The following is a 10,177-nucleotide window of genomic DNA, read 5'->3' on the forward strand; positions in this document are numbered from 1 at the left end:
GGAAGATATAATAGGATAGTTATACAGCTACTTTCTCTTAGTTCAATGAGAAAAAAGATTTGTACTAATAGTGTTTAGACAAGATATCATGTCTGCATCTTATACTATGAATACCTACTGTAAAGACAACAATATGGAATGTATTAATTATTGTAACTGTCCTACTAACCTGTTTTGAGACTGTCTCATTGCTACTTCTTTCTCAATAAAATTAATTAAAAAATGAAAAAAAAAAAAGAAATAGAATCATTAGGCAGAGGTAGATGAAAACAGATAGTAAACAGTTGATGTTACACTTTTTCTTGACTATCTTTTACACTAACATTCATCTTTGGTCTCATCTGAGAAATATAGTATCATTAAAATGTAATAAACTCGAGCACACCTGTAATCCCAACATTTGGAAAACTGAGGCAGTAGGATCACTACAAGTTTGAGGCCAGTGTAGACTACAACAGTGAGTTCAAAGCTAGCCTGAACTACATAGTGAAACTCTCTCAAAAATACCCCAGTAAGTTGATTTCAAATTTTAATTTTTGAGAGACTCCTAATAAAATATAATCCAGTAAAGCTATTGCTGGAGGCTTTCAATGAGGCAATAAAGAGGTTTTACACAGTACAAAGGTGCCCCTAAGGTAAAAGAATTCTACCATATTTGAAGAAATCTTGGTGTTAATTTTTATATTATTAGAAAAATCTTTATATTAAAATTCAAAAGCAGTTCCACAAACTTGTCATATATACAAATACCTTGAGTCTAAAAAGGGGATGAAAATAAATAAATAAATAAAATAAAAAGGGGGATGAAAATCCTTAGCTGTCCACTAAATCACCTGATTTCACCCAAAAAGCAAATTCAATAGCTGTAACTCACAGACATCTTAATGACAACAAGATTCTTCTAAGCTGATATTTCACATTTGGAAAATTCAGACCATTACTTGTGCATGTCCTATTTGGCCATATAATTTAAGTCTCCAAAGTGATCATACCTCTTCAATGCCAGCTATATTATTCACTGCCAGTTTTTTCAGAGAACTCTGAAGCTTTTTGTCATCAGCTGTAGCTGTTCTATGTACCACCTTCTTCTTTCTGCGAGCTGTACCCTGAAAAATCATTGGAAAAGATGTCAGTATGCCTAGTAACTAGTGACAACAATCACATCTTATCAGAATAATCTAACATAAAAATCTAAATAGTAATGATTAATAAGACTATTCACAGTTGTGACTGTCAGCCTAACCCAGATTTTTGAAGTTCTGTTCTAAATAGTTCTTAATTCTTTTTTTTTTTTTTTTACCCAGTTATTTTTCATCAGTACACGTTTGCAATACATAACAATTACACACCCTGTGTGGTACGTGTATATAACACATCTTAAGTCTTCTACTCCCCTTCTCCATTTTTTATCCCTTTTCCTTTTGCAGATCTCCCCTTTGTGCTACATTTATATATGGGTTTCTAATATAAAAGATACCATGTTATATGTATTGAAGTTTGTGTGTGATTTATTTCACTTAACATTTTGGTCTCAAAGTGCAACCATTTTCCTATATATGACTCAAGTTTATCCTTCTTCATGGCAGAATAGTACTCTCATTATGTATAAATACCACATTTTCTTTATCCATTCAGCTGTTAATGGGCATCTGAGCTATTTCCAAGAGTTAGCTATTACAAACTGTGCTGCTGCAAACATGGGTGTGCCTATCATATATCTATTTAATTGGAAAATAACTACAGGGGAAATAACCAGTTCTTATTCTTTTTTTTTTGGTGGAACTGGGTATTGAACTCAGGCCCTTGTGCTTGCCAGAGAAGTACTTATTCCACTGAGCCATCTCCCCAGCCCCAAAACTTCACTAAGTTTTCCTGGTCTTTTGATCTTGACTTTTTTTTTTTTTCCTTTTTGTTTTGGGCGGAACCGGGGATTGAACTCAGGCCCTTACACTTGTCAGGGAAGCACTTATTCTACTGAGCCATCTCCCCGGCCCCCCAGTTCTTATTCTTATCCAATACCTAGCCTTTGCTATTTCAACACATTATGTTTTAAAATGCTGTCTGCTAATAAAACTTATTTTAACTTCCAGACAACTTGGCATACTTATATAAGAATTTTAAGCATTCTACAGAATGCAGCCCTTACCAACCTCTACTATAAAGTCTAAAGATAGTAACAATTAATGTTTATTAGGTGAATGAGGTTCAAGTTCTTATAATAACAGCAAAGTAAATACATGCATATGCAAATTAGGTTATTTCAAGTAAGATAAAGGCGATTATAAAATCAAAACAAAATGAAAACAAGAACACAGAAAGAGTGGATGAACACAAAGCACTACTTTATTAGAATGACCAGTGAGAGTTCCCCTGAAGAGGTAACATACATGTTGAAACCCACAACTAGTGGAAAACTGATTCAAGCAAAATAAAGACTCAAGTTGTCCTTTTTTGGAAAGAAAATGCAGGTCAGTATTGTTAGAGCAGAATGCATAATGAGAAAGAAAGAGGAAAAGTGAATCTAGAAAGACAGATAAGAGCCAGATCACCTAGACTAACATTTCATGGACAGGAGTTGGATTTTATTCTAATTGTAATAGAAATCCTTTCAATATTTTAAGTATAGAGATGACTTGATCTATTTGCTTATGACTAAGCTGCTGTGTGAAAAACCATGAGAACTATCAGGAGGCTACTGTAGCAATCCTGGTGAGAGATGAGGGCTGTGGTAGAGATGCTGAGGGGTCAGTTTGTCATGAAACACATGATTTCTGAGGGATCTGATATATGAGAAGAAGAATCTAGTGCTCCTGAATTTGATCCCTGGTACCAGAGAGAGAGAGAGAGAGAGAGAGAGAGAGAGAGAGAGAGAGAGAGAGAGAGAAGAATCTAGAATGTTTAGGATTTTGGCCTGAGCAAGAGACTGAAAATTACACTATTGAAATACAAAATACTCTTTTCTATGTGAATACTTCAAACCCTAAAATACACTTTTCCATTGGAAAACTATTTAAAAATAATATATTAACACGCTGGGGAGATAGCTCAGCAGCATTAGTACCTGCCTGGCAAGCACAAGGTCCTGAGTTCAATCTCCAGCACTGCAAAAATACATACATACATACATACATACATACATACAACAATACATTAAACTCCAGGGCTAATTTTTAAAAATATATATAACCTTAAAGCAGAACTCAAACAGTATTAAAAGCAACATTGAGTTTTGAGGATTAAAACTTTTGAAACTAGCTGGGCACATGCGGTGAACCAGAATTTAGGAGGCCAAGGCAGAAAGTCTGCTGTGTGTTCAAGGCCACCCAGAACTACACAGTAAGATCCAGTCACAAACAAAACAAAACCAACCAAAAAATAAAAACTTTCTGAAATGAGGAATGACAGTTTCAGTCTCTGGATGTTATTGCAGTCCTTTGAAAAAAGTAAAAATAAAAAGAGGGTTGGGCTTTAGTCTCAACAAGTCCAATGCAAGAGCTCTAGTAGCAGAGGTTGTAAAGACAAGCAGTTGTTGGAAAGACCATTATTTACATAAATGGTCATGTATTTGTGAAGCATTCCTGACTCGGATAGCTCAACTCCTTGCTATGCAAACGATCCTCAGGTACTTCAAATGCAGTATGTCTAAACAGTTTATCAGTCCAATATTTTATTTCTTAAATTGTGTATCTGATACACATAGAAACCATATAAACCCAGTTTCTAAAACCAAAGCTCTGTGGGTTATCCCAGACTATTCTCTGCCCTTCATCTCCCATTCCCCACCAGTCATTAAGCCATGTCAGTTCCAATCCCTACATCTGTATCCCATACTATATAGCAACAGCTGCTTAATTGTCTCTATGGTAAACTTGCATTTCATTTCCCACACTGCCAGCAGTTACTGTTCTAAAATGGCTGTCATTTCCTTCTTAAAATTCTTTAATAGTTGCCCTCTGCCTACAAGATAGAATCTTAATCTCCTTAGTTTGGCATCTAAAACTATGATGGAACTGCCAAATTTTCTGGTCTTCTGATTTCCTACTATTCTTTGTATATTATGTACTCTATATCCTAACTCTACCAAGCTAAAGTTAGCCATTTGGTTAACCACCAAATTATCTCAGTACCTACTGTGCTTTGTACGTGTGGGAATGACAATCCCCTTTTATCATATCTCCCATTAAGTCTTTCATCTGTCTAATGATAAAGCTAATTTATCCTTAAATCTCAGCTTGCATCCCCCAGGCAAAAGTACCCTTTAAAAAGTACTTCATTATAATATTCATTATTCTTCATTATAATTATGACCATCTCTCTCTTTCGAACTCAGCTATGTCAAAACCAGGTCTATTTATTATGGACTGGGCACATGGTTAGTGTTCAATAAACAGAAGGCAAAAGAACAGATGATCAACCACTGGCTTAGAATGTACAGTAATGATGTACTTCATAAAGTCTTTGTAGGTATAGTATTCTTGCATACCTCTAGTTTTTGTATTGGTGTATCACATCACATCTAAGGGTGTAACACAACTACTGCAGTTACATGATTTATATGATTCCAGACTCGTTTATTGCAGCACTGTGAAATGAGAAAGTACATGCCTCTTCTTTCTTTCCCCTTCTACTGTCTCCACTCCCAGGAGTTGTGCTGGTTAGAAATGTAAATGATATAGTATGGCCTGGTGTCCCATCTACTACCTTTTCCCAAGGTCTGCGATAAATGATTATTTTCCCTTTCCCTTTTTAAAAACTTGCCCAGTTTTTTTGAGACAAGACCTCTCATACTATATAGTCTAGGCTGGCCTAAAATCAAGTGATCCTCCTGCTTCCTGAGTGCTGGGATTTCAGGTTCCTCTTCACTTTTACAAACATCATATTGGACAAAGATAAGGGTAGAATACTCTCCTTGAGTATGGGGCCATAGCTGAAGAGAAATAAAAATACGCGGTGTTCAGAACAATCATTTCTTTACACCTTAAGTACACAGACTAAGAAAACTCATGTTCGTATTTACCAACATACAATAGGTATGAATTTGGAAGGCAAATCTGACAAAATTTCTAATTATCCAAAGCATCTCCAGTTAAACCTCTTGTGAATCTAAGTGTACCTATGGGTCACTCAGTCAAGGTGAAAAAACCCTATTAACTGGCATACCCTGCAGGTGAGTCTAACATAATAGCCATCAATTACTTATTAAGTATCTACAACACTGTTACAGATACCACAGTAGGTGTCTTGCAAGTGTTACTCTAATTACAGGAAGCATCTTTTAGAATTGTTTCTATTTTACAGACAAAAAAAGGGAAGCTTAACAAGGTTGGGTAACTTGTTCATGTTATATAACTAGCAGTTAGGAGTCAAACAAAGGTGGCTATTTCCACTGCATACCATGAAACGAAATGTCTTCAAGACAAATTATTTTCATACTGGAATGTGGTTTGATATTGATCGTTGAAAGGATTTTAGATTTTCAATGACCACAAATCTAAAATAATAATACTATCTGGTAATCATACATTCTCCTATCAGTTTTTCTTATGCCACACTCACCTTGCCCCCTATCCGGACCTGAGCCTGAAGTTTGGCTAACTTTTCTTGATTCATGCTGTTGGTAAATCTAAGGGGGGAAAAATAGATTTGTTAAAATCACTGTTTTACCAAAATTAAAAAACTGTTTATGCAAACAGTACCTTTTGGTTCACTAAGCTTTCAGTATGCATTAACATCATGATCATATTAATACTACCTTCTTAGTAAATATTAATAACTTATTTGGCTTCATAAATCAGGTACTTAAAAAATCAAAACTGAAATACCCCAAGGTAATCAATACACAAACAGAAAAAACAATGGGATTCTAAGTCACTTATTGAATATTCCTCCTAAAAACATGATTCAATTCTTTGGCATTCAGTAAAGCCTAACCAATTATGAAATCTCTGTAGGCAAGCCAGTTTTTCCTCAAAAATGTTTACAGCAGAGAACTGTTACCAAATGTTATCAACAAAACCTTCAAGTAGATCATCTCCTCCCAATGACATTCTTTATTAAACCATCCAGATAACAAAAAGAAAATAAGAGTAGAAAGAGAAATTCAACAATAAACTATCAAGATATGAATAGTCACGTCCTCTATTCAAGGTCAGATGAGGTGCTAATAATGGGGAAACAGAACAGGATTTCCAGACAGTGCCTCTGCAGCACTTCAGTATTCACCAATGCCCTGCGGTAACAAAGTATGTCACACTTAGCAAAAAGCAAAAGAGTAAAATGCACCACTGCAGAATTTGACAAAAATATATCTCAATTGCATTAATTACTAAATTGGGGAGATGCTTAAAAATAAGATTTTTATAGCTCTTGAAGATTCTGAAAACATTTTAAAACCATAAATTTCAGTCTGGTCATGATAGTTCTAAGAAGGAAAACATTCTTAAGTTTATAATGAATCTTAACATTCTACATTATACAAATTTAAGCCAGGCATGGTGGCATGTATCTGTAATTCCAGTCATTTGGGAGACTACAGCAGAAGACTGCACAAGTTACAGGCCAACCTGGACAACTTATGAGACTGCATCTTAAAAGTTAAAAAAGGGCTGAGGATATTGCTCAGTGGTAGAGTACCCCTGGTTCTATTCTCAGTACTATTACTACTAAAATCAACAAAAAATAAGTGGCAGGATTTTTTTTTTTGCTCTGAATGCCTTCAGGGCAGGTTTGGCTGGCTAGAGTTCTGGGGATCGAACCCCAGCAACCTGAGCCTGACTGCTTTGTTGAAGCAGCCACTTAAAGAACTGAGCTAAGGGGCAGGCCCCCTCAACAAAAAAATAAGTCAATTTAAAAGTTTATTAAAATTTTTGTTTGACTTGTTCTGTGGCTCATAAATTCTGAGCTGTGAAGGAGGGAATAAGGAGACAGGCCATTTAACATTTTTTGGCTAGTTCTCTATCTTCTGCATGAATACTTCAGGTGAAAAAGGTAACTGTTCTCATTTGAGAAATGAAAGAAAATTCAAGATTATATAATTGATAATCATTCTGTACTGACACTGAACTTAAAAATGCAGGTTAGTATGCTGCACTAACCTGTACGTATCTCTGCTTTAAGGCTAAAGTCCAGTTCCTAAGTAACAATTAGAATATACTTCCCTTTGCTCAGCATTGTCTATCAGTCCTCACACAGCTGAAAATATTTTTATGAGAAATGTGTTAAGTGTGCAAAACAAGTGTTAGGTGTGTACCAATTTTTAACTTTGCCAGAGACTCAAATCTGATGATGTAAGTCCCAATTTTTTTATTCAGACATCCACAGAAAAGGACCAATATTCATTTTTCTCAAAAGAATGTGTCCAAAAAAAAAAAAAAAAGGATGTGTCCATACAGCTATAGTCAACTAATAAAGAACTTAAGGAATTTCTTGCAAAAAGGAGGCTAAGTGAAAATAGTAGAACTAAACACAGGGTAAATCCTTTGGGACTCTTCTGCATTTTTAAGTAATCCCCAAAAGAAGAGATGGAGGTTGGGAAGAGAAGACAAAGAGTCCTGACTTGTTTGAAACAAAAGCATCTCTTTAAATCAATGTGTAGATGAAAGAACAGATTCTATTCCAGGTGAGTAGGATAACAAAACTGAGAGGTATCTTTTTCCAAAGGAGTATTTCAAAGACAAGACATTTTAGGGAGGCTAGCTAGCTGCTCAAGGCAGTAGGGGTGGAAGTGTGGTCCTTTGTCTATTAGAAGTAGGTGTGTGTGGAATTCAAGTAGGAAAGGCTTGGCCTCAGTCTGAAAGAAGAGATGTCAAGCTCAGAATCTAGGAGTAGACCTCAAAGATCACCTAGCTTAATTCTCTATTCTTCAATCTTTATTGTACTTGTCATTCCTATATGTGTGGGGCCCTCACAAATAGCTGCTGCAGGATATCAATAAAAGTTCATCTCCCTCCCAATTTAAACACAAAATGAGGTTCATTTCTATGATGAAAGGGAAAAAGTAACTTCTTATAGCCACATGATTAATGAGTGGTTCCCTGAGGATCCAAGAATCTTTCAGCATTTTCCTCATGGACTCAAGAAAGACTGTAATAATGAGGTTAATACAAATTGAGTGGCTGAGTTTCAAGCTCTGCCATGGGTACTTTCACATATATCATATTTTAGAGATAAAAGTAACTTGAACTTTTAGCTTGACTTTTTCTTAAGTTTCTCTAAGATAAGCATAGGATGTGAAAGCTGAAAGACCAAGGCTGCCATTTAAGGTTTCGCAGTATTGTACTTCTTCGAACTTGGGATCCTCTTGCATTAGAAAAGATGTATGTATCACTACATACTTCACAAGGTTGTTTTGAGAACTAAAGGTCAGATTGTGAAGCACAGGGCACAGCTCTCATAAGATACTCAATAACTAGTAATTATTGTTTACCTCTCGCGAGGGGACAGCTAAACTACAGTGTAAAAACGTGGGAACGGAAGTTGAAACCACCATTCACTAGCTGTGTACTAGTGTGGCTGTCCAGCAATCATCAGGCAGTACCTGAAAAGGAAGCCACACTTTGTAAACAAATACTGCCATTACAAGATGAAGAGTGCTGCAACCGAGTTCGGTCCCATGAGCTACGGGACGAGGATGCTAACCTCAGTTCCCTATCTGTAGACTGGGCGGATCAAAGGAGATGCCAACAGAAAGGCTGTGTAAAGCTCAAAGCTTAGGACACGTTGCTGTGAATAATGAGGCGTAGCGGGACGGGGGAGGGCGATCCACCCGCCTCCTGGGAAGGATTCGGGCGCCGCAGTGCCGACCCGCCCGCCTCCAAAGGGGGCGGTGGTGCTGGGGACCATCCCTCAGGTGCCGACCCCCAGCTGCGCCGCCGGTGACCGACAGGCCAAGGCGGCCGCCTCCGCCCCTACTCGATCAGCCACGGCGGAAGTGGCAGCCCGAGCGGTTGGCGGGTGTCGGAAGAAGAGGGCGGGGGGAACACCGTGCGCTGTGGCCCAAGGCCGCGGAGTGGCGGGACCGCCGGGGGTCTCACCTGAAGCTGGGAGGGTCCTCCAATACCAGCACGCGGCAAGAGCAAGATGGCTGCCTCGGCGGAGACAGAGAAAGACGGCGGCGGCAGCGGCGGCGGCGGCGGCAGCGGGCGCAGCGGGGGCGGTGGGAGCGGAGCCCACGTGACTTTGCCGGCCCCTCCCCCTCCCGGCGGCCAATCCCGCGAGCGCACAACGCAACTACAGAGCCCAGCCAGCTCGGCTTTTCCCAGTAGTTCTATTGGCAGCCGGGCGGACAGATGAGCTGCATCCCCGAGCTTGCAGTCCCGTAAAGTATTCCATTGTGTCCATTCTTAGAATTTGTGTGGAACCTAATGAAAGGTCTGCGTGTGGTTTTGGTTTGGGCTTTGTTAGGATGTCTTTCACTATGCATTAAATGCACAGTGGTGCTGGGGACCATCAAACCAGTACAGAAGACGGCTGATTTTGACCTGCCTGCTGTAGAGCAAAGCGGGCAAAACGAGGAATAAAACCACCCAAAGCAAAAATAAACGTTTAACCGGAAGAACCTTTACACTTTAAATGCTTGAAGTGACTTATGCCCTGATTCCCTTACTCCTAGTCAGCTATTGCAATAAGAGGACCCAAATCTGACTTTCTTGGAGCTTGCATCAGTTCCTTGCATCATCCCTAAGTAGAAGACTAGCGGTAGCAAGGAACGATGAGGCCTGGCGCTACTCTAGCGGTAAAGGGCATGCCTGCCAGGTACGACATCTTACAATGCAGCCGGATTTCGAAGAGACCTGAGCAGGAATGAAATCCGGTTGTCTAGCCTTTTTTTACGTGAGGAGGGAAAAGGACAATTCAAGGCCAACGGGCGAGCAGACCACTGTTGGGAGAGGCTGCGTTTTGAATATTAAATTCAGTGACTCTCAGGGGGCGGGACTAGCCTGACTAGAGGATGCACCCAACTGTTCTGCCCGCCGAACCACTCCCTGTCCCCATCACCCTGGCCCACCTTTTTCCTCTGTGACCCGGGACTTGGAACCCAGGAAAACAACTCGAGCTCGAAAGCAGCCACACGACTCTTTTACGTGATCTGCACCTTTAAACTCTTCCTCCCTAGCCGGACCCCGGAGGCACCACCCACATCCGTCTAACATCACTTCCTTCAGAGTTTGAGGGGAAA

The 10,177-nt window shown here is 39.1% G+C and overlaps 1 protein-coding gene across 2 annotated transcripts in view; it reads right to left on the reverse strand.

Moving 5' to 3' along the window:
• Positions 1-10,121, reverse strand: part of Btf3l4 (basic transcription factor 3 like 4) — a 29,383-nt gene extending 19,262 nt beyond the window's left edge. The window contains exons 1-3 of one of the 2 annotated variants that reach the window (XM_023724217.1): positions 10,007-10,121; positions 5,557-5,623; positions 993-1,106 (exon numbers count right to left, since the gene is read on the reverse strand). In XM_023724217.1, the coding sequence (XP_023579985.1) occupies positions 993-1,106; positions 5,557-5,610 (168 nt within the window). In that variant the 5' untranslated portion in view covers positions 5,611-5,623; positions 10,007-10,121. Of the gene's footprint in view, positions 1-992; positions 1,107-5,556; positions 5,624-9,032; positions 9,888-10,006 lie in introns of those variants that run through there. The other variant, XM_012516453.2, reaches the window with a different exon arrangement.
• Between the last annotated feature and the right edge of the window lie 56 nt (positions 10,122-10,177).

Source organism: Octodon degus, unplaced genomic scaffold (genome assembly GCF_000260255.1).
Source record: "Octodon degus isolate 3935 unplaced genomic scaffold, OctDeg1.0 scaffold00107, whole genome shotgun sequence".
In the NCBI taxonomy this organism is placed as follows: domain Eukaryota; kingdom Metazoa; phylum Chordata; class Mammalia; order Rodentia; family Octodontidae; genus Octodon; species Octodon degus.